This window comes from Coturnix japonica, chromosome 2, assembly GCF_054131305.1.
Source record: "Coturnix japonica strain WE chromosome 2, WE-NBRP24, whole genome shotgun sequence".
Classification (NCBI taxonomy): domain Eukaryota; kingdom Metazoa; phylum Chordata; class Aves; order Galliformes; family Phasianidae; genus Coturnix; species Coturnix japonica.
In genome coordinates, this window is record NC_140664.1 from 103,289,774 (window position 1) to 103,315,516 (window position 25,743).

The window sequence follows — 25,743 nt, forward strand, 5'->3', positions numbered from 1 at the left end:
TTACCTTGGGATGCAAAAGAGGACTCCTGCCTCCTCAGATAGAGAAATGTCCCTCTAAGCTTCCTATCTATCACCTGTGCTCTGACATTACAAAACACACATTACCATGCTTCATGTTCACTACTTAGCAACTGGACCTCCACTCTAAGAACTGCATCCTTATTTAAGCATGCACATGCTGGCGCATCTTTCACAGATGTACAAAAAGAACAGGGATTAAGGGAAGCTATGATCATGTGTCATAAAACCCTAAGTGGCATGAAAAAGATTCACGGCGAACAAGAGCCTTCTGTCTCTTTCAATACAAGAATTAGCAGGCAATCAATGAAATCAGCACTGCAGGTTTAAGTTAAGCAAAGGAGACGCCTCTTTGAAGAATGTACAGTTAAACTGAAGAATTTCTTATGGCTACATGCTGTGCTGCCAACACTTTAAATAAAGAATAAGTGGGAGAAATTCTTCATTTGGGGGTGGGGAAGACTGTTCAAGGTTATTAAATACAAACTCAGGAAACCCTAAACCGCAAATTGCTGGAGGCTCAAAGGACATTCTGGGTAAGTATCCTCAAATACTTGCCTGCTCCTTTTACTCCTCTGTTGGCAAGTGCTCTCCTGTACTATCAGAAAGCAAATCTGATGTTAGACAGACTTTTTTTCCTGACCCAATATGGCCAGTTTTACAGTCTTCATCACATATATTTATGCTGACGACTCCAAAGTCAGACTAATGTGACTGCAAATAGAATTTGGGCCTTCATTTTGTCATTACTTCCTTTTCTGAGCATAAATACATAAAAGGAAAGCCCAAGGACTGAAAAAATGAAATTATCTGACATCATGACTCAGTTTGTTGCATGTATCATGAGGAGAGCTTAATCTGATAGTTTTGTACAATGGAAGAAGAGAGGGTTATTTTCCAGTGGTAAAAATTACTGATCGTTAGTGAAGAAAATTGCACATAAACCTAAATTTATTCAGATTACAGACCAGCCACTCTGACATGTCAGTTGATTAAGAGCTATTAATTAATAAGGAAAAAAACAAGCAGAGTATTCACTAATACTGTAACATTTAGATATTCAGAGGGGGTGCATATATGCACTGAGAATATCTGTGTGCATTAGTAGTAGGTTTGTGTTTACTGGGAGAAAACACACCTGCGTATTTCCAGTCACACAGCACAAAGAAATGTTACTGAAGTTTGCACACCTGCTTTCCAAATCAAACAAAAAATAACCTATGAATGGCTTAATTTTAACACAAATTGCAGTACTTTATCAAATCGGCGTCTCAGCCTAGACTAAGCGGTACCCCAAAAATGCATTCAAATATTCTCCCACTCATGGTCATGTGAATCATCTCCTCCTTCTGAGGAAGCATGCTAGATACAATGATGTTTTGTTTCTCAGCTTACAAAAGCATCGTCCTCATGCTGAGTTACAGAAGAACATAATTAAATGATATGTCACTAAAAGAAAGGCTACGTACATTTTCTACCACAGTAATATTTTCTAAAACCACAGGTTTTTGATCATTTTGGTGTGGACTGGCTTTTTCCTGGTGAGTAAAGATGTGCCTACTGAATTTAGAACATAGCTTCTCTCAGCCTGAGCTGCAGATTCCCAGGCTGCATAGTTGTGGTCAGATAACTCCTCCATGGGGCATTCGTAGTTTCCTGAGTATGGGGGGAAAAATGAATTAATCTGACTCCAGTGTTTAACTCATTTGCAAGACTCAGATTTCCTGTTCTGTAAACATAAAGGGTTTGCAAAGAGTGCGTAAGAGCTTCCAAGATGTATAGCTATGTGAGTGCTAAAGATAGGGAGCCCCATTCTTCTTTCTGGCTTTAACTGCCAAAGCTCTGTGGATTTCAGCAGTATTATTACCAATTCAAATGTGTTCCAAGTCAGAGGAAAGTCAAGAACAATGTGTGTTTATGAAAAAAGGCCAATTCTTGTTTGGCTGAAGTTCATAACCCAAAAAGAACCCAGTAATTCCAGTGTTCTCCAGCCTAAATGCTGGCTATGTCTTTCACTTACTAGCATCTGTTCTGTGGTGCAGGGCATTAGGAGCATGGAGATGGATATATTTACTGATTATTTACATTGCAATTCTCAAAGGCAGAGGAATGTTTTAATCTTAGATGAAGTTACAGTATGAAAAAAAATCAAGTCAATCTAGAAACTAACATAGCACTTAAATAGGGAAGTAAAATGCCATGGCAAGGTCTATTTGAGGTGATAGGTAGAGAACAAACATAATTATATGTGCGGTAAAATTTTTCTAAGCTAACTTAAGTGGTTAAGAAAGGTGCTGAGCTAAGATATTTGGGAACAAAGGAACATAGCACTGACCTAATTCCTTTCCATTAATCAACAGCAAAATCCCATTCACTTCCAGGAGAGTAGAATTATGCTAAGTTAAGCACTTCTGAAAATCTCTGAAGAAATTTTTGTGTACAAATTTGGCAGGTGTGGTACAAGCATTGCCTATGAATATCCCCTTCACAGTGACCTACATCATTGCAGGAGAAATACACTTGTGTGAAAGGACAGTTGGGTTTTAATACCCTCAGAACTACTTTTCAAGAATGGCTCCAGCTAATGCACTTGCTGTTTGCTTGTGGATAAATAGAAACAGGAATGGTATCATTAGCTATCGGACAGTTCTCAGACAGGAGAATGATATTTTTTAGGCTAGACAAGATTATGCAGTCTTCCCATTAGGATCATATATCTCCACTATCATCTCAAACCATCACATTAGATGTAGCTTCCAAAGTTGCACACTGCTTTAGCCTTAATTGTTAAAGCTCAAAAGACCAAATCATCTGCTGCTTCAGATTTTCTAGAACTTAAAGTTATACATATATATATATTTAAGGAAAATCTGTTTTTCGAAGCCCAGATATATATGTACATATATATATATAAAACCTATGACAAGCAAATAATTTAGCATCTCAATAATGCCTTTGTCTTCCTCAATCACCATTCTTTAAAGAATAAAAGAATACTCTGTACTGACAAAAAATAGCACTTAAGGGGCAAGACCAGCAAGGAAGCTATTGCTCCCTTTAGAAGAGTGAAATGCAGCTCATGCAAAACACCACAACAAATAAAGAGGTGAAAGGATGAGGAAGGTAAGTTTTGATAACTGTCACTACATTAAGCTGCCAGGCATGTGGTTACTGCTTATAAAGAGCTCTGTTGGTGTGGCTGACTTGCTTAAAGAAAGCAAATAAAAGAGAAACACTGGCATCTCTAATTTACGAATCTGAACCTAACCACCTTTCACGTGTTCCCAGCTATAATTTTTCATTGTAATTTAACCCAGGTTTGTTATTGATTCAGCTCAGTGTTGAACACACACTGTGCGCGAGTACAGGGTGAGACAGTAAACGCTTTAGCAAGACAGCAAGGAGCATTCACAGCAGAGCACTCCTCACAGACACACTTGGTTGTGCCAGATTCTTCTGTGGGATTTCCTTTTCCTTGGAGACAAACTGTCTACTTAACTCTAGAGCAGCCAGCTCTCTGCTCCTTTCACAAGCTCTTATACTTGGCTCTGTTCTGTGGGAAAAGTTTCCCTTCCACATTTCACCTCAATTGTGATTGCTCCCTGTGTTCAAGCTTCTGCATGATGGGGAGATGAGAAAAATATCACACAAGAAGCAAAATTCTTTTCTGTTTTTCTCTCAATGAACAAAACCCATCAGAGTCTATTGACACAGCCTGTTGTGAGATCCAGGTTGTACGGCATACACTCAGTATGGCAATTACTGCATCAAAGAAGCCAATAAATGGTCCTTGGATTTAGACAACTACCAGCAATGATTAAATACTTCCTCAATGTTCACATTTCAGACACAGGTAATGAGAACATCTAAAGACAGCATTCCATATAAAAAGCAAAACCCAGAGAAGATGATCACACTTTTTTAATCCCTATACATGTACTTGGAATAATAACATGATTTAAAAAAAAACAACTTTATTGATAAATGTTTTGTTCAACTCCTAGTAGCCATTATATAAGAAGCCATTATATAAAAAGCCATTACGTGCTCTTCGTAAGAACCGATCTTTGCTGGAACATCCACTTTGCATGGCAAAGACAATAACAGACTAGAACTGCAAATAAAAGATGGTAGTGAAATCCCAAATGTGTAGGTATGCACCTGTCCTACAATAGCACTATCCATCAGTTTCAGCACTGACAGAAGTTCAGATCCTCAAAGTTATTTAGTGAACTAGCTTCTCTTGAGTCAGAAGGCGAATGCAGACTGCTCAGTATCACTGAAAGCTAACCAACAAAGCAGATTTAGAAGTCTCACAACGAATATACTGTACAGGGCTCTTCAGGACAATTGCAAATGCCAAAAATAGATGTGCATACAGATTTCATTAATGCATTTCTCATGTGGTGTACTAACTTTTCTCTCTACTAGTACAAGCCAACTCACGTGCTACTAAGATTCTCCTACTTAATTTTCCACGTCCTGTTGTAACATTTTTCAAGAAAACGCCTGAAGTGAGCATACAGAAAAAAAAATGAATATGATGTATAAATCATGCACACAAACATCATCTTTTCCACGTTGTGTTTACTTCATTCCTAACAGAAAGCGAGAAATAAATCAACTATTCCTACAAAATCATCTAGTTGCATATCAGTTGTGACATTTTCAGCACAAAAATAAAACCCCCCGAAAAAATCACCAGGACACTATTAGCCCAGACAAGTACATGCACACAAAGTGAATCTGCATGTTTGAATCAAGTCCAAAGATGACCAAAAAACATGTATGAAGTGAGGTAGACTGGAAACTATCAGTCAGCAGCTCCATAGCATTATTATTTTTTTTCAATAAATCAAACTGTTATAAGGATTTTTTGCTAATGATGGACCACTTAGATGAATGTCACTGGATGCAAGATAGTAGCAGTACTCAAAATCTGCATTGGGTGCTTATGTAAGAGAATACTAAAGAGGCAAGGAGAGTGCATATGTTTAAGAGAGCCTAGATCTCCTGATGGCAGGAGACTGGGAGCATCCCTGTCCCACTGGATGGGCAGCCATCCACAGGCTCCTTCTCACCTCTGCAAGAACAGCACTGCTGTTCCTCTTCTACCGAATCCTCTCCTGTCTGCTTTGCAGTAGGCTGAACAGCATCCAAGAGAACAAAATGAGAGATTCAAACACGTTTAATGGTGTTTTTCCCTGTGTAGGGTTACAGCAAGTATTAGCCTTGATGGGACAAGTTTTCCAACCGAGATGGGACTTGGAGCATCAAACCACCAGAGTTTAACCTTCTTCCAGAGGCAGCACTATGAAACAACATCAGCCAAAAGGGTGTCCAAATGCTATAAAAATGAGGGAGGTGGCTGTATTTAAGAATCAATAAAATGAATATATTTTACTCAAGTATCCACAAGATACTTCTGTTAGCCAACATGGGTGGGGGTTCAGTTCTGCTTTTTGTTTTTCAAAGAAGATTCCTGGATTTCTATGAGAAAAATTATACTGTGTTAAAACTGAGAAAGAGCTTCTCTTTCCGAACAAGATCTCTCTCCAGGAAAACATCACAGAATACACCGACATTTCAGTACACTTTCCCTCACTACTGGAGAAGGCCAGTGCAAAAAAAAGCTGGCCAGCGCCTTGTTCACCTTCATTCAAAAGCATTTGTGTCTGAACTAAGATTTTTGACATTCACTGGACATAGATTCCTGTCTTTTCCCTGAGCCCTGTACTGGGGCAGTTTCCCTGTTTTGGAACGCAGAAGAGAAAATAAAGAACTTTGACTCTATTCTGCAAAGGGATAGCATGCAAACGTTTTAGGTAATTTCTTCACATTTTGACTTTTTTCATGAGATTGCCACCACTTACTACTAACTCATGCAGTTCTCAGAACAAAACTGATTTGGATAAATTTCCAGAAATGCAAACTAAATTTTTCTTCCGCCTCTTTTTTTTTCCCAGAGCTCTTTGAGCATCCACTGTTAATTCAGACACTGGCAGGTAGTGTTGTCATTTAGTCCTGTTACGCAACTTGGCTCCCAACATCTGCAAAAGCGAACGTGTTTCTCCAGATAGATTTGCTTTCCCAGGCTCCTGACTTTTCAGCAATGTGAGGTACTTTGTGTAGAGCTGTCTCAGTTTCCATTGAATCCCCATTTTCTAAATAGTTTCTGATTTTTTCAGAGATAGGAAAAGTCAGTTGTATATTTATCCTGAATTATCAAACACACTACAAAGGACCTATCTCAGATTCCAGGCACCGTGGCTAAATATTAAAAATACAGTGATCCTTATGCAAACAAGAAGTATACACGCCAGCCTCCTCAAAATCACAAATGGCTCCAGTCACAGAACCCCCAGAAAACAAACCTCAGTGGCTGGTCCGGACCTTCCCACTCTGAAAGCATCAGGCTCAGAGGTTAGCACCCAAAACACTGGGCATTCCAAATCAGCATTTTAAGTCACATTTAGGTTTTGGTATTTCTACGTATGCAAGTGCTGCAGTTGTTCACTTTTGTGAATCACAACAGATACGTCCCAATGTTGTTGACACATCAGAATACTGAATGTAAGTTTACCTTTTAATCTTACACTTTACATCTCTAATTTTATACCCACAACTGTACATATTTCCATAGTTATAATTTTAGTCCCCCTCAGAAACAACTATTTGAGATTAACCAGAAGCTTAAAACATATTTCCTGTCTTTAGTTTCTTTTTTGCAGCTTGACTAACTCATCAAATTGTCTATAGTTCAGCAAGCAGATTCAGTGTATCTGAGGAGAAAAAAGATAGCACAATCCATAGAAGGTGTTCACATGCCACATCTTGCCATCTTTTATCCATTTGAAGAATACACTTTTTATCACCACCTGTCCATAAAAACTAAAAGCTACTAAACCATCTCCTGACCTGGAGGTCTGGAGTGGGGAGGAGAATAAAGCTTCATAATTCAGGTGGAGATAGAAACTTTCTACTCCATCTGGACTGTCACAAGTCCACAAGGCCAAATGGGATCCACCTGAGAGCACTGGTAGAGGTGATTCCCAAGCCACTTTCCACCATCTATTAATGTTCCTGGTCAATGAGAAAGGTGTCAGAGGATGTGATGCTTCCTAGTGGGGCTCCATCTACCAGAAGAGTTGTAAGAAACATCTGGAAAACTACAGGCCTGTCAGCCTGACTTCAGAGCCAGGGAAGGGTATGGAACAGATTACCTTGAGTGAGATCGTATGGCATGTACAAGACAATCGGGGGACAAGTCCAACCAGTATGGGTTCATGAAAGGGAGGTCCTGCCTGACCACCTTCTATGACCAGGTGACCTATCTGGTGGATGAAGGAAAGGCTATTGATATAATCTACCCGGACTTCAGCAAAGCCACTGACATTGTCTGCCACAGTATTCTCCTAGAGAAGCTGGCAGCCCACAACTTGGACAGGAACAATCTTTGCTGGATAAGGAACGGGTTGGAGGGCCAGGCCCAAAGAATGGCAGTGAAAGGAGTTAAACCCAGCTGGCAGCCACTCAGTGCTCCACAGGGTTTGGTATTAGGGCCTGACCTGCTGTACAATTATACAATCAAACAATTATACAGTCCATAGGTAAAGAGAGGTTAAACAGATGTTTCATACGAAAGATTATCATGATAGAAGAATAATCTATGATAAATGGAAAACACCAATATTGAAGGTTCACAGTAAACTTCACAAAGGAGCAATCTCCAGAGAAAGAGATCCTGCCTTAGTGGCAGTCAGTCCTTAAGTGAGATCTGGGAGAGGTGGAGTCAAGCTCCACTCCTTCCGGTAGCACAGCTGAATTACCTTCTCCTGTGCTCCTGCAGCTGACTCATTGCTTGCCTCAGGTAGTTAATCAGAGGTTCAGGCTGGAATCAACAGTTTCCCATACACCTGCTTAATATCTTTATTGATGATCTGAATGGGGAGAATGAGTACACCCTCAGTGAGGTTGTAGATGACACCAAGATGGGTGGAAGTGAGGATCTGCCTGGGGGTAGAAAGGCCTCGCAGAGGAATCACGACAGGCTGGATAGCTGGGCTGAGGCCAATGGGATGAAGTTCAGCAAAACCAAGAGCTGGTCCTGCACCTTGGTCACAGTAAGCCCATACATCACTAAAGGCTCGAGACTGAATATTTAGTATCATACATTTAGTATGAAATTGTTGAAAAGTAAAGGTTTAAATCATCAGTGCTCTTTTAAACTGAAATGTCCAAGTGCTATAATTATCTCCTGTTTGACTTGTCTCTGTTTTCATATTACCCATTTGTTTTTACTGTTCAAGACTCCAAGCTGATGTCATTTTTGCAGAGACAAACTCAAGCAATACTTAAGGGCTTTTAGTGATTCTAAGACAAGGCGCTTTGAAAGTACAAAGCTAAGGCTATTTTCACCAACCAACACAGTCTAGAGCCCAAGACACATGATTATGCCTTCAGAAAGGCAGCAGCCGGCACACATGATAATCATTTCCTGTAACCCCCGCAGCCCCTTCGCTTGTGGACAAAAGATGTTTCTAGAACCAGGGTATTTCACCTTGCTGGATACTTGCTACAAGATGCAAAGCATTGCTCCCGCAGCCTCTCCAAACAACATATAGCAGTGACCTTCAGGGGATCTCTAGCAAATATTCTTTCAGAAAACCTGGTACAATTCTATTTATATTCTTAAAATAAAGGTACAGAAGAAGCAAAATTGAGACAAATAAAGCAAACCTTGCATATGCTTAGGCAGTCGGTCCTTCAGAGTGACCTACCAGGCACATAAGAGAGGACTGTACATTCCAAGGCAAAAAAGCCCAATGGAGACAACTAGATAATTCCTTCCTGGTGTGTCCAGCACAAAGGCATTGCCAGCACTTTGTCGCTGAAGTGCTCTGGACCTTATAGCCCTACCACAAGGGAGCTGGAAATGGGGAATCAGAGAAGAACCACTTGCATAGGACATAGCCTTTAAGAGCACAGATCACAGGGCAAAAGAGGCACCAGAACCAAAGTATAAGACAATTAAATAAGCAATCCAAAAGCCTGTGAAAAACAGGAACAAAATGAACTCTTGAAAATCTCACACCTCAGACATGAGACACAGCTCAAATAAAGTAGTAATTACACAGTTGCTCTTACCTTTGCCATCTGCGCTTGCACGCCATTTGCTTTGAGAGATGCTACTGCTTTCTGTGCTGCTGCCGGGCTGTCAAAATCTACAAAACCATAACCTAAAAAGTAAACAATAAACACATATCATTAGCCATGAGGGTGCACATAGATCAAGATTTCATTCCTTAAGGAAGACCTTTGCTTCTCTCACATTGTGTCAGTTTTCTGGTAGCACTTCCACCACCAGAAACCATCACACCGCTGTTTCTTGGCTTTCCTCCTGCCTTCTTTAGACCCAATTAGCCCTCTCCTGACCTAATAGGATCTAAATAAGTGCAATGACTTGAAGCTTCGAAGTGAAGCAAGGTGTGCAGTAGAGGAGACTAACAGCAGCCCTTTACCTGTCCTGATAGAAAAGTGAGACACTTTCCCAGTCAGTGCTCTGGTGCAGTGGGTTCCTGCCCTATTTCTTCCCAAAGAGGAGGCACAGTCCTTGCCACCTGCCCAGGTGAGCAGCCACCATCTCTATGCTGGGCAGCTGTCCCTACTTCATGATGCTGCCTGCATCCATTTTGCAATGCAAGTTCACATAGAAATGGTCTCTGCAGACAATGCGCCCTTATAGAAGGCTGTCACAGAAATCTACGGCTTGCAGAGGTTTAGATCATGAAAAAACAACCCTCCTTCCCTGTTCCTGTAACCACACAAGGATGAAGCTTTGTACGAGGAGTGTCCTAGGTCTCCACAACCAGCAGGAGCCGGGTGTATGAGGCAGGGAGCCCACAGCAGACTCCAGCAGGTGGGTGCACTGAGGGGAGACCTCCACACCTCTGCTGGGCCAGCAGCCACCAGGTAGCTGCAGAAAATAGCAGGATAATCAAGTCACAGCCTGCTCATACTCCACCCCTTTCACCTGATCACCTGGAATGAAGGCAGGGCCCTCACCAGGAGCTGCTTCAGGGCATCTGTTGAGCATTAGCTTAGAGAAGGTGCATCTGACAGATTGACAAGGAGTGGTCATCTGTTTTTAAGTGTCTTTACAATGCCAGTATCTGCAGTAGTTCAGTTTATTAACCACTCCTATCTTCTTTTTTTTTCTCCCACTGTATCCCTCCCAATTTCTTTCCTTCAACAATGAAGACTGGTAGGAACACTAGGACTGTTAAGCCCATACTGGACATCAGCCCTGGAAGTATTTTTGTTTACCCAGAGAAAGAAAGATGGGCAAGGAGGACAGAAAATGAATTTTTAACAACTTCTAAGCACTTAATGACACTTAAGTCTTGCACATAAAGCTTTCAACAGATCTTGGAAGACTTAAAAATCTCACCAAGCAGCTGCATGGATTTCACAATCCATCTAGGGAACCCTTTGAAAACCTGAGCCTACATCCCACTAAGCAATTGAGACACAGGTAGGCACATGCTGCTCAGCCAAACCATGGCTGGAAGCCACCTCTCCCCTGGAAGCCGTATGCTTGAAGCTGAACTGCCTGAAAGCTTTAATAATATTAGCACAAGCATATTTATAGTATCACAGCTCCTTCACAGACATCTCCATTTACTACATCAATACATATAATACAGGAGGCAACCACAGATACGCTTTCCCGCCGTATTCATTTTTCTCTTGCCAGCCTTTCTTCCTCCTCATGTGAGGCCTCATTGCCTTCCTGAGTGTGCCACATCTGTGCATGAGAATGTGTCCCTGCGATCACCTTGCCCCAGGTTATAAACATCTCTCTCAACTACTTTGGTATATATGCATTACCAACGATGAGATAATTTTGTGTGTATGGATTTTTGTTGCTGTTGGCTTAAATCTTATTTGCAAAGCTTTAAGAAAATGAAAAAGAAATTAGGGGGAAAAAAAAAAACAAAAAAAAAAAAAAACAAAAAAAAACCCACCAAGATTGTTAAAGAAAATGCTGACAAAACCTATGAAGATGCTGAAAAGCACTATTTTGATAACAAAGTCAAGATCTGAACCTTTTACTTCAATCTGTTTTTCTGTTGTTCTTTTTTGGAGTGTGTTGCTGGTTTTGGTTTTTTTTTTGTTTGTTTTGGTAGAGCATTACTACAAACTGAGGAAAAGTCTGAACAACTGTGTATTGGGACAGCACACCTCATAAACTGCCGTAAAAAGAACACTGGATTTTGGACAATAGAGAGGAGGTTGCTTTATCTATTCAGTTTCTCCCATTTAATTTTCCCCTTTTTAATGCTACAGAGCATACCACCTGGAAACCAGCCTGTTCTCCATGGCAGGTTGCTCTGCCTTGTTCTTCGAGCTGCAGAGCAGCACAGAAGCTGATGCTGCTTTGAACCAAAAAGTCTCTGTTACAGGAGAACAAGAGCCCTCCCTGGCTTCCTGTAGTGCCTCTGCCCTATGGGAGAGCAGCAGATCAGAGGCAACTGCTATCTTGCTAAAGGAGAGATCCTGTCAAGAAGCCAGAGCTGCCAAACGGGAAACCTGAAACGCACTGGGAAGTCATGGGGTGGCTTGGATCAAACAAACACAAATGATTTTTTTTAGGGTAGCAAAGTGCTCTTCTCAGGCCATAGAATTTATTTCTCACTGCATTCATGCCAGAAAACTTGGAGGTGACAGTGCAAAAATAAGCTAACACTCCCCTTAAAAACAGATAACGGCATCGGAATTTGACTTTCATCATCACTGCACAGCACACCATTCATGTATGCAGTATTATAATTGAATGGAATAGAAGGGAAGTGATTTTTAATATAAAATTCTAGACAGCACAGTAAGTATTCTCATCTAAGTTATTATTGCTTGCAAATATAAACTGGATTATTGAAGAGTGTTCTGGTGTTGTACTGTAGGGATCAGGCACATCTAACAGTGGATTACTGAAGATTAACATCAGTCCATAATGTTTAAAGCAGTGGATCTTTCCTAAACATTTATTCAATAGGCACTAGTGGCTAAGATATCCATGTCATAGACCCAACAATAGTCTCTAGACAAAAATCTTGCATCTTCAGCTGGCCATTATGCATTCTGGCATTAATACTACTTGCATCACTGCAAAGCTGCTCTTTCTCCTTCCCACAAGCTAATTTCCATTCCAAGCATCTTCCTGGCCCTCCCTGCTCCTGACACATCTCTCCACCACACAGAGAACATCAGGACAAAATCACTCCATGGCTGCAAAGCACTCCAAAGTACATCAATCTGCTGCAAGGGAAGCCAAGTTCCCAGGCTGCTTCAGCACTCAAGTATCCTTACAAGAACTCTGCAATGGTATGGAACAGAAAAACAAGCATGTGCTTTTCTGCACAGTTTATGTTCTTCCCTGTAGATGTTTACAGGCTACATTGATGATCAACACTTAAGTTTTTCATTTGTTTAGAACCTCACTTCATTTATATTTTCTTGTTGTTGTTTTGGGCACTGAGGAAGTAGCACAGGCTATATATTTATATATATATATATGGATGTATTTTTGTAAGTTTATTTTTAACATGACTCTCACGGTAGACTGAGTTTCATCAGCAGCTAAGGCTGGGTGCTGTGACATCTCCTCCTGCTCTCCCCATAGCACACATGAGCACCCAAGATGTGAGAGCCCTGCCCTTTAGGCCAGGCCAGGATTCACCCTGGCCCCTGGCCACACTGTGGTGGTTGCCTTGGCAGGTGCAGAGACAGCTCTGGCCGCCCAGTCTGGGCTACCCGCTCAGCCAGCCGTTCCTTGGCTCTCTTGGGAGGACGCTGGAAATGTCCTTTGGGACAGATTCAGACTGGGGGCTGCCAATTGGATGCTGCTGCTGGAAGAAAATGTCTGCATTGCTTCTCTTTTTCTTTAAAACAAAGCAGAACCCACCATCCACACCCTCTCCTATCTTCAAATTCCAGAGCTTGGCTTAGTGTTGTTTTTTTTTTTTTTTTTTTTCTGGGTTTGTTTGTTTGTTTTCCCTTGTTATTTTGATCACTGCCTTATGAACATTCTCGTCTATAAACTTTTTCTTTTCCAGTTTTTGTGCAGAAAATCATGTAAAGCACTTGCAGCCTCTATACCAGGACCTCCAGATTGCTCACAGGAATCTATCTCCACCACAGGAAACCAAAACCAAAACTATTTCCTCTTTCCTCATGAGGCATCCTGCCCTCTTTGTTTAAGATCACAGAGCACAAACAGGGAGAGCTAGATTATCCCTTGCTGCTGGGAGAGTCAGAAATTGAACTTATTATCAATGCAAGGCCCTTAAATCAAGGTGAGTTTGGGTACAGTGATTCCAGGACCCCCAAGTTATTTTACAGAGGGACATGTATGACTAGTTTGTAAATGTGAATACAAAAAAAAACCTGACAACCCACACACCAGAATACAAGACAAGACTATCTAGATTAATTGTTCGACCTTTCCTACAAGAAATAAAACGGCTGTAATTTTGTTTTGGCTTGACGCCATTAGAGCTAAATAATTAAATTTCAGGAATAAAAGCGGTGATTTTGTACCTGTGGGGGAAAGAAAACAGCTAAGCGTCAGCAAGCGCAAGTTTATAGCTCGCTGCAGTAAGTGCTACCCGAATACCGCAGCAGACTCTAAACGTCTCCTACAACCCCAGCAGCTGGGGGCCTCCTGCTCTCCATTCCACAGCTCCGTAATTAAGCTTGGCAGCAGGTTCAAATGAATTAAAACTGAATGTCACTATTTCCTCAACAAATCCCTCATCCTTGTTTTTTTCTGACTTGTCAGGAGAAGACCAGCAGAACAGCAATTAGTGGTAAGCAGTGCAGTGAAAAAGAACCAAGTATACACTAATTAGGTCACTCGCCAAACACATTCATTTCATTGGCAGATTTAATCAATGTTTTCCTGAAATGTCTTAAATCTCCTATGCTAATTTAAAGTTTTGTTATTGTTGTTACTTTAAACACAGATGGGATGCCTGGAGATTTTCAATTGCTTTCCGCAAATCCACTTCAAAATAACAACTCCTCATATACCATATCATCAACATTTAGGCACAGGTTTTAGGAAATGGCCTCTAATTTTATGCCAACATTTTTGTGCCTGCAAATACCTGTGGGTGCAGTTCTGTGGATTTAAGTAATTGCAGGTGTGTATAGCTCTAAGACATCAAACTCTGAATTGCCCTGACTGATTGGGTACTTATGGGTAACACCAAATAATTTAAGGTGCTACCTGTCGCTTGCTATCCCCACAGTTATGGCAAAGCTCTACAGCGGTAGCACGGATAATGATGTGTTTCCAGTGGGCACGAGTCCTTCGCACGTGGAAGCCCCATTGCACAGTAACATGAGTGAAAATAAAGGAAAACAAAAAAAAACAACAACAAGTGAAGGCCAGGAGAAGTGTGCTTTCCCAGAAGCAAGGTGTGGAACCTTCGCACTCAGCTGAGCTGGAGATCTGATGCCTCTGGCAAGGCATGGGAAAGAAGAAGCTGTGATGAACGACAGAGGATAAGCTGGGATTGGGAAACTCTGCTTTACCCTGCCACAAGGCCAAACATCACATCTGACTCCTGGCCAGGTACTGCTTTTAATCACTGAGATTCAAGTCAAGTAGAACTCTGCATTTTACAACAACATGTTCACACAGAAATAAGGGAAAAGAACGGATGATGCACCCAGACAGGAGATGGAGGAGATCGTTTATACACACTGGAATGGAGTGTGTACGTTCATTCAGCTAATCTTGTGGAGTTTTTTTGTTGCTTCTGTCTTAGAGAAGTATGTAAACATACTGATGGGGAGCTCATGAGTACTGTGGTGCTCCTCCAATGAAGTCACCAAGCTCCCTTTGTCAGAAGTTATATTATACATATATAGTTATATAGTTCTCTATGTATAGTTCTATGTATCAGAAGTATTTTTTCCATTAGCTAGGATCTTAGCAGAAACAGAATGCATCCAGACTGAATGGCAGGAAACATAAAATGTGAAAATTTTGCATAAAAATGGACATGTCTCACAATCATGTAAAGATGAACTAAAACTTGGTTATGTGCAATTTCAACAGTTCCTTTATACTCAAAACTGATTTTCTATGACTGGAACAGCAGGCCATCTGGGGTTCTGCTTCTAACCAGTACCTTTTTAACATAGCAAAGTTCTGACATCTTCTTTTTGGACATCTAGAATTCTGTATTGCAGACCTCAAATCCAGAACAGACAAGACCATGGATACAGTTTGCACCAGGTCTTCAAGAAGTATTAACTGTTCAGAAAAGAAGGACATGGTGATTTTAAGACAACACTTCATTTTTATTTATTTATTTTTTAATCAGCTTGTTTATTAACGTTACTCAAAGTTTGGGAACTGAATATCACTCCCAAAAGGGGTTCTGAAAAAGGCAAAAATATCAGTCTTGGGAAGAGACAGAAGTCAAAACTACCTGTTGAATTGGGAAATCATGAAATGAAATACACTTATCCTGAATACATTTTTATTCTTGAAGAGGTCACATCCAGACATATCTGCTTGAGTATATTTGAAGGCACCAGCACAAAGTTTCTACACAAATGCTAATATATTTACAGGTATACAACTCAGCAAATATATAACGATCAGTGAAGTGGCTGTCCTTCATGCTTAGATGGAACCACTCAGATTCCATTTAAGAATAAGTCAATTTTAGCTATAAAGCTCACTTTTGCCCAGCATGTAGAGTTCTCTTAAAAAGTAGTGTTCATTTTGACAATCAGGTAGTCCACAAAAAAGCGATTACCCAGTAATTTACTATGCAATTTTCAGCCTTTGTTTTATGCTCAGATAAAGAATCAAATTAAAGTCTTATAAGCCTTGGAAAATTAGACTTACAGAGCAAAGAGGTTGAGTCGCCCTTGAACACAAAATTACTGAAAACAGATTTTTCTTTCATTGTTCAGATTGTGCTGAAATATTTCTCCGTCTCCAAATGCTCAGAGTAATGGTAAAATTGTCTAAATGATTACTGTATTTAAAGCCCCACTTTGTAACAGCGCTCTCAGTGACTAGAAAGTGGTGAATCCTCACATTTTAATTAAAACAGCTAATATATAGTTGGAAAAATAATTGGAAACTGAGATTTGCAAACACAAGACAGAGAAGACAGTCCCTTCATTTCAGATCACCCCCCAGAGATGCACCTACATTGTTAAGTATGCGTATACAGCTTTATCTTTTGTTTGCTTTAGTTTGATATGGAAACATGGCACAAAACTGTCACTTAGATTATATTCCTGCAGTGATTTCTTTTTACCTCTTGCCTTATTTGAATCCCCTTTATCACAGCAGAACTTGAGAAAAGCAGCCCTGACAGTAACTAACAAACCATTTTTAGACATCTGTTTACAAACACATTCTTAATTTGAATATTCAGTTCCTTTGATTTAAACAGAGTTTATATAAATGCAGGTTATTATTAGTTGCACAACTAATTAATGATATTTACAGGCAAAAACACTAAGTGTGGAGCTTGTGATTATCCTTTCTTACACTTTAAGCTGTTAATAAATTCAAACCTTTTGCAATCTCTAGTAAGTAAATGTAACAGTACGAGGAATGCTATAAAATTTTAGGTTGTGGGAAAGAAGTACTTATTAAATAAGCAAATACACATCTATTTTTATTCTCTTGGAAAAAAGTTCTTCAAAATCATTCTCTCAAGAATAACAGAAGCAGACCTTACAAAAATTATGCATGAAATACGGTTGCAATAACAACAGCAAGGGAGAGAGGGAGGAGCAGAGCAAATTTCACAGGTGCCCCAGTCAAGAAAGTGATACTGCACTCAAAGACCCTTGCTCACCATTTATGTGGCGTTACTGTCAATTCAGAACCATGAAGACTGGGAAACCGGAGAAAACTCTAGAAAGTCCACAAACATAACCCCCCAAAATCCAGTAGAACTCTTTGATTACTCCTAAAAAATGTGTCAAGTGTTTGAGGTCTTAAGAATGACACTGAATGTGAGTGAGTATCTGCAGGTAAGCAAATTACAAAGTATTATCGATGTGAACATTGAGGGATAAGACTTCACAAGCACCTGTCACAGAACAAAAATTATGGCAAAAATAGACCAAGAGAATAGTTAAGAAATGTTTCATTGTATTCTGCTAACAGTGCAAACTTAGATGATTTGTACAAAGCAAATGATTGAAGTCTCATTGCTCGAGTTACCAAATGCAGGCTGAATGAAGAAGAGAATGTACTGTAAATAGTGCAGTGGCAGAAGACAAGAGATAAATGAGTTTTTCCATCACCACTTTTGAATGTTACTCTCTCTGCAAGTCTCATCAATTCATTGTAAAAATCCAAAACCAAGATAAAAACTTTTAAAATAGGTAATAGCTCACATTTAAAATTTCTGTATACTGAAACATGATTTTGTTTTATATCTATTTTGTATTACAACATTTCTTATTACACATCAGTATAAGGCATTCCCTGTTGCTCAGGGGCTGAGCTAAATTTCACAGGTTAAGTAGCGGCTGAAGAAAGCAAAATGTTCTCCCAAAAAGCAAGTACTCCAAGAGCAGTGCTCAGTTCCATATTTACTTAAAAGTGAGGGAAGGATACAACAACAGATTCTTCCCTTGACTGAAGAAATGCCGTGACTCACAAGCATTAGTGTTTTGCAATAACCACAAGAAGACAGCCAGAACTTGCACTTCAGATTAAGTTCTCACTTTCAGATCCAGATCCACGATATCCATTAATAGTGTCACCAAAAACTAGACATGAGCCTCACAGACAAAAGTTGAAAATGATTGACTTTTTAAACAATTATTTTTCATATTTTCATATTCACCTTCCTCTTTAATTTTACAGCCGTTTCCAGATTTTGAAGATCCAAAATACCACAAGAAAGACTGTTTTCTTGGTATTCCTAGCCAGCAAGAAACACCGACACTCTCATGAGAAAGTCTGTTCTTATGAGGTTTCATGCTCAGTTATGTAGACTCCAGAGCTTAACTTAGCTCGGATAATGTTTGAGTAAGATATGAAACCAAATCTCTTGGGATTTGTCCATCACTTATTTTAGAGCTGAGTAACTTGAGTGAAAAACCTGGTCTAGAGAAACAGCTTAGAAACAAATCATTGAGCCATAACCCCTGAAAGCTTTTATCCCCTGTGTAGACAAACATTTCTTTCTACTGACTGGACCAGAGGTTACCTGGAGCTAAGCAAGTTATTCACCAGCTGGTCAGCAAAGGGGCATGTACCCTAAGAAGCTGTAAGACTGACTGCAGTGGACTAGTTAAAAATGATGTTAGCAGTCACACTAAGCACCTTGCAGGCATATCACATCACTGCAGCAACATTTATGGGACAGAAAAGGAAAAATAGAATGTCAATGGGAATTCTGCTTTCAGTGTATGGTGTATTTATGGGAGAGAGCAATGAAATATTGCTGGAAAAAAGTGAGGTCCTTGGGTAGTAAGCTTTTCCAACAGTAGGCTTAAATGTTGACAGTATTCTAGGAGGCAAAGAAGGATGTTCTGAATGACACGACACTCTTTGTCAGAAATGAAATATTCCCTTCTCTTCCTCTTGATGCAGGATTGCTTGGCGATCATAACATTAAGTAACTACAAATGCAAGTGGGAAGAAACAATCTGACAAGAGCAGATGCACTTGGTGATCACACTGTGATTACTGTACTTTATTAAAATAATTTTCATTTCAGTATGTTTTGACAAGAAAATAGAAAGCATCTTGTGCAGACTTCAGGAAATATTAAAATAACCCAAGGTGATGAACATGTTATTATCCAGCCTGTTCCAAAGAGATGATGCTCAAGTACTGAAATGGTTTTCATTTCAAATACATAATCATTTTCAAGACACCACACTTGAAAAATTGGATTGTATATTTGTCACACAGTAAGCAGTGATAAAGAGCACAGCAATTTATGTTCCTTATGCAAACCACTTGTAATTCAGAAAACTACTATAGTTTCTAAGAGGCAGCAAAGAGATAGCACTTTCTGAAGAATTGAAATGTGTGTTGTTTTTTTTTAATGCCAGTTGGCCAATTCTGGCATGTCAACCTTTGCTATAATAAACATTTTGGATAACATGCAAAGAGCTCCTTTTCCAAAGTATCAACACTCTACATGCCTTGGAGATCTAGGCAGAGATGAGCAATATGTTGTGAATATTTCATTACATGGATACTAAGAAAAGAATCATGACACTACTGTCAGTGCTAAAATACCAATGACTTTCTGAGCATGAGGGAAGTGTGCTTTCAAGGAATAATTTCTAGGGACAGTGCTGCTCTCATTTTTCCTCCCTTACCACTCCTTCAAGGGAAGATCAGATCATGTAGGGATTGACATTTTATGGAAATTGTGGAGCACTGCAATGCCCAGGAGCGTCCAACCTGGATTAAGTTCTGCAGTGTAAATTCTTCCTTTATCTGTTCCCTTCCCAAAGACCCACTGAGCCCTGTGGCTCTATACCATTTTAATATTTTCTCAATGAGAGTCAGAGGGAAGTAGAGTGTCATCCCTTCTTTAACGCTCACCATTACCTCTGTATGACCAAGGGCAAGGCAGCATAGAGCATGATAAGCCACAACATGCAAGTCAGAGGAAAACCAATGTAAAAGAGACAGAGCAGGTTCAGTGTACATAGATTTTGGTCTTGGATGGTATTTCAAGCAATCAGTATTGACGTATCCCAAAAGTATGACAAACATATTGCCCATCACTATTTGCCCATCACTATTTATAGGGATTTATAGGGTATTTCCTTTTTTTTTTTTTTTTTTTTTTTTTGCAATAGATCCTCTTGAGGTTAAATATTAGTTTCTCCCTCTGAGCCTCTCATCATATGTCTACCACATTTATCTGTAGCCTGAAGTTCCAAAAAAGCTATTATTACAGTACTCTCGAAATAGCTATTATTTCTCCAGGGGGAGGCAGGGAGGGAGGGAAGGCAGGAGGGAAGGAAAAGGAAGGAAGGAAGGCAGGAGGGAAGGAAGGAAGGAAGGCAGGAAGGAAGGAAGGAAGGAAGGAAGGAAGGAAGGAAGGAAGGAAGGAAGGAAGGAAGGAAGGAAGGAAGGAAGGAAGGAAGGAAGGAAGGAAGGAAGGAAGGAAGGAAGGAAGGAAGGAAGGAAGGAAAGGGGAAAGGGAAGGGGAAGGAGAAGGAGAAGGAGAAGGAGAAGGAGAAGGAGAAGGAGAAGGAGAAGGAGAAGGAGAAGGAGAAGAAAGAAAAAGAAAAAAAAAGGAAAAGGAAAAGGAAAAGGAAAAGAAAAAGAAAAAGGAAAAGGAAAAGAAAAAGAAAAAGAAAAAGAAAAAGAAAGAGCTGAGATGAAATCACATCATAAAATCTCTATCCACGATCTCCAATCCATTTTTCAAATTCAAGATATTTTTACAACCTACATAAATGGAAGATGCAGATAAACTGAAATGTTGTCTTTTAATCGAATCTGAATTTCTGAACCTGTCAAAGTTTTCCTATAACTACAGGCCACATACCTCAAGTATCTGAAAAAGAAAAAATGAAGTGAATAATATAATGTTTTAACCGTAAGTAAAATCCTTTTTTTTTTTTTTCTTTTTCTTTTTTTTTTTTTTTTTTTTTTTTTTTCCTGTGATTTAAGGTAGCTATTTAGTGTTATTTTGACTGTCAGCTTGCATTTAAAATCACCTACTGGTACACTACCCAGCAGTTACACATTGCAAAGTCATGGTGAAGGACAAAAACTAGAGACTACATTGAAACTGCCTGCATAATGACTATGAGACACTAAAGGGTCAAACCAGGCAAAGGACGACTGCCTCTGCAGAAGTACCAATATGTAGAAAGCTTTTTCACACTGAAACTTGTGTCCACAACAAGCCTTCACAAGCTCGTAGACAGAGACCAGAAGAGGTATCTGTGGTCTTTACCCATCACAAGGTGAACACATGGGGGTTATACCAGTGACTCTCAGAATTTCACTAATGTAATTGTTTATATACTGGAATGCTCTGAAGTGATGTATCCTTATATCACCCTTGCTGCCTTCATAGCTGTGCCCATTTTTTGGCTTTGCCACTTAAAAGATCATCTGTGTTCAGTTTTGGGCCCTTCACTACGAGAAAGACATTGAAACTGTTGTGCAAGTCCAGAGATGGGCAACAAAGCTGTGAGGGATCTGGAGCACAACTCTGAAGGGGAGTGGCTGATAGAGCTGGGACTGTTCAGTGCGGAGAAGAAGAGGCTCAGGGGAGGTATTCTGGGGAGGCTAGGTTGAATGTTAGGAAAAATGTCTTCTCCAAAAGAGTGGTGAGACACTGGCACAGGCTGCCCGTGGAAGAGGTGGAGTCACCATCCCTTCAGGAAAAATGTTAACGTGGCACTGAGGGACATGGTTAGTGGGAGTAGTGGAGATGGGCTAATGGCTGAACGAGATGATCTTAGAGGTCTATTTCCAACCTTAATGATTCTATGATCTAATACATTTGTTATTCTTTTTCTTTATTCTTTAAATAAACTTGCAAATTCCAGTGCATGGTTTTTCCTATTACTTCCTAGGTGGATATTTTTTTCTATTGGAATTTTTTTCCTGTTTCTCAGACTCCAGGATCACCTAATTACCTTTCTGTATAATTGCCAAACACTTCTAAACTTTGTGTAATGAGCAAGTATCAAGGGAATTTTAGTAGCAATATCATTACAGATGAGATGGGAAAACCAGCACCTGCCTTAGAAAGACAGAGGTAGCCAACTGTTGCCAATGAGGTCGATTGACATGGCTAAGCTGGATACACAGTGTTATCATCAAGGAGCTACATCACTCATGACATTCCTCAGTAGCTCTTCCTAAACATTCAAGCATCTTCTGAACATACAAGCATTTTGTTTATGGTCTCTGAAACCTTAAGGGTTTAACTAAAGAGTAAAATCATTGCCATATATTGCAGGTGAAACAAAATATAGCAGAGAACAATTTCCAACCCACAAAGCAAGTTTACAGAAAAGTATATACATAGGTCTCTCTGAAAGTAATGCCTTCTACTTAATGGAAACTACAACACATACAAAAAGCACAATAGAACTGTCTGATAGAGAACTGTTTTTTTGACATAGACACCACCTTTATCTACGTATTTTTGCCAGTGACAAACAAGAGCCTGCATGATGTGCTTGTAAAAATCTGCATCAAAGGAGGTGACCCACAGTTGCTGTTGCCTCTGCTGAAACACACCACCCACTGCCTCACTGCTCACATCCACTGTTTGGTCTTTATAAACATTCAGTCTCCAACAAATGGTGATGAATGTCAGTGGGTGCCATTTTTTTCCACATGGAGGTATTCCGTTCCACCTCTCTGCTTCATACACACTTCCAAGTCAGACTCCATTCTGACAGATCACCCGTTTGCTTCTGTCTGTCACAAGGCAACAAGATGTGATGGAATATTGGTGGGAAGTTTCAACTTTTTCTGCTGTACCACCAACATCTGCCTCTGACATTACAGGCCAAGATCATAAAATAGGAGGCACTACTTTTGGAGCAGCTCTCATACATTTCATTGATTAACAACAGAAGACAAATATATGTGATGCTATTTATTAAAGTCTTAATCTTTTTTCTTTTTTCTTTTTTTTTTTTAAATTGAAAGTGAGAGTGATTCAGATACTCCTCTATATGAAGTGCTTTTAATATAATAAAAATCCATGAATTTAATAACAGCATAAAGTATATGGCTGTGGTAGTACCTAAGTTTATTTGCTGATAATAGCTCTGTATCAGCTTGGTACATCAAATAAACAAGATTTCAAGAGAAAGCAGGGGTGTGTTTTGCCAGGACACATAAACCAAGAAAACATATCCTGTCTAAGAAGCCAAAATGGTTATAAAAAAATATTTTACATCCTTATACACCATATTGAAGAAGAACCAGCAATGTAGAATTATTTTTCAGTCTCTCAGGAAGCAGAAATGACTCTCAAACCCCTCTGCATGTAAGTTTTTGGTCAGACCCTGGGCTGATAGCCCACCAACATTCAGTGTAACAAGTGAGACGGCTGATAGGCAAGGGGCTGCAGACACCAAAGGGATGTTGTTGTCAATGTGGAGATATGTAAACGTTTTGAGAGTGAATGTCTGATTCCTGTTAACAATAAGAATTAGCCAGATGAGCACTTGGCATGCATGCATGTTTTTCCTTAGTGTACAAATACCATACTACAAAGATTGCACATTGCTTGTTTTATTGCCGGCCTGCTGTTCTCAGCCCTTACAGCTTTACCCATCAGGCAATCATTCCCCAGTAGTACTAGTTCCCTCAAATTGGGCTGGAAGCCCTTGAACAAAATGGGGAGAGCCTCTCTAGTACTTTGTTGAGGGGCACAACAGCCTCAATCTCCCCAGCTCTCTTTCCTGTGTTGGAAGACGAGACTCTAATAAGAGACACATTTGGAAAAATAAAGCCTACAGTATCTGAAGTTCTTAGCATCTCTTCTAAAATCAATACAAACAGTCATAGAAGAAATCTTCACCTCAGCCTGAGAGATGTAATGTTTTCTGATGTATTTACAAATACATGACAATACATGGCGCAGTGACATCACAACACCCTGCTCTCTTATATATTGTTGGGATTTTTTAATTATATTTATTATTTTAACTCCTGTCAAGGGCTGGGACAAACTCTACACACACAGAAAAAAATGTCCTTGTTTTTAGCCTTTATCTAGAGACAAGCAGATATAGCAGATTAAAGGTATCATGCAAAACATGATGGTGTTCCCATTTCCCAATGGGAAACAGCTTACAGTACAAAGCAGCCTTTCCCTCCCTTAGGCTACACACTACAACCTCATCTAACTCTACCATTCCTCATCCAATTTTACCATTCTATTTTGTCACTGAGAAGATTTGCATCTATTGCATCAAACCATTTTTGTCCTAGATAATGGCGACCAATTAAAAAAATCCCCACCAAATAACATATTTCCAGCACTGCTGCACACATGTGGAACAAGTGCACTGCACTTGTTTAATGGGCTAACCAACAGAATCAAGCCTCCCTCAGGAAAGTCAGCATTTCAGTATACACTAGGAAAACTGGGAAAGAGTCAGCTTCCAACCAAAAAAATAAACTCCACATTTAATAGCTTAAAATGAAGCCACTGAAGACTAAACATCTGGGCTTTTTGGATATCATCCCAGATACTGCGTGTAGCATTGAAGCTCTTCATCACTGTATCCTCTTAAGAATTTGAATAAAATCCTTCCCCCAGTATATACCGCTGCTCTGCAGAACATTACAAAGAAAGTGCCTGTTGCTGTAAGATCTCAGGGCAAGGCCTGTTTTTACTACTCATGAGGAGAGCATTCAGAACCATAGGGACTTGGTTCTCCTCAGGATCTCTGGGACCTCCTGTAACACAAATCACAGTTCTGCAGCAGTGGCAACAGCAACAACCCACGTGGACCACAAGAAGAAGCTAATTAGAGGGGGATTATTAGAAACACTTCAGTAAATCTGTTGCACTTCTAGAAGTGCTGCTGGAAGTCAATGGGATTTTCTGCTCCTGAAGAGCAGCAGGCAAAGCTAAGTGCAACACTCCAGCATCCACCAGAAATTTGCTCAGCACTGAACAACACAGCATGCCTACATGGCACAGAGCAGGCCGCTAGAAGCACATCCAAGATATTTAGGACTGTCTTGCATCAAGGATTAGCAGTGGGGTCACCAGTTGCAAGACTATATCAGAGAGATTTCCTCAGAAGAGCACTGTGCTGTGTAGCACCACCTGCTTGGGAGCTTCTGAAAACTCCAATTCCCGCATAATCTGCTTTAAGGTCTCCACTTCCAACAGCTGCCGTGCTTTGCAGTTGGTCCCAGATATGGTCTGATGCAAACCTGGATTTATAGGGATTGCTCAGGAATGACCACACAAAATTCTGTTGCTAGTAGTGTGCAGGAGGTCAAGTTAGATCAGTACATACATAAAAACTCTGTGAACGACTGAGAAGGAACATATGGAACATGGCCACTGTAAAGTAACTGAACCAGCACAAAATTTCATAAGCCAGAAGCACGCAGATTATAACTAGAGCCAAACTACAGAGTGCAAGAGAGCCACACAAAAGACAAAAAGCATTGGATAAGGCTGAAACAGAATTATCCTTAATAGACAGTGCCTCCCTAGAGCTTTTGTGCTCACAGCCAAGCAAAACGGTTCTGTGCAGGAAGACAAGAACTGCAGACTTCTGGCACGGCTCTGGAGACACAAACAATATGAGAGAATCATTCCCATAATGGAACAAAGAGGTGAAACAGACCCCCTTGAAACAAACAGTTCCTGGCCATCATACCATCAAAGCAAGTACAAATAAAATTGAATGTTTCATCTAAGTTTTTATTTTACATATGTAAAAATAAAATGAAGACTAGTAAATTTTTTTCCTTCAGGAAACCTTCCCTGGCAAACCACAGAAAATCACACATCGTGCCTCCCTCCTTCCCACCCCACCCCACCCCCTTTCTTTTTCTAAGGGATATTTTTGCATTAGGCTCCATGGTAGGTTGTGCCTTTCTTCACTTCTTTTCCAGCCAGACTTGTTCACTTCCTTTACAACACTGACATGATCCACTTCTATATCCTCCAGCTCCTCCTTTTCTCC

The 25,743-nt window shown here is 40.1% G+C and overlaps 1 protein-coding gene across 23 annotated transcripts in view; it reads right to left on the minus strand.

The window, feature by feature from the left end:
* The window catches only part of RBMS3 (RNA binding motif single stranded interacting protein 3), a 682,345-nt gene that overhangs the window by 244,311 nt on the left and 412,291 nt on the right, over positions 1 to 25,743 (minus strand). For all 23 annotated transcript variants that reach the window (XM_085538329.1, XM_085538326.1, XM_085538323.1 and 20 more), the window contains one exon: positions 9,166 to 9,257. In XM_085538329.1, the coding sequence (XP_085394455.1) occupies positions 9,166 to 9,257 (92 nt within the window). The remainder of the gene's footprint in view (positions 1 to 9,165; positions 9,258 to 25,743) is intronic.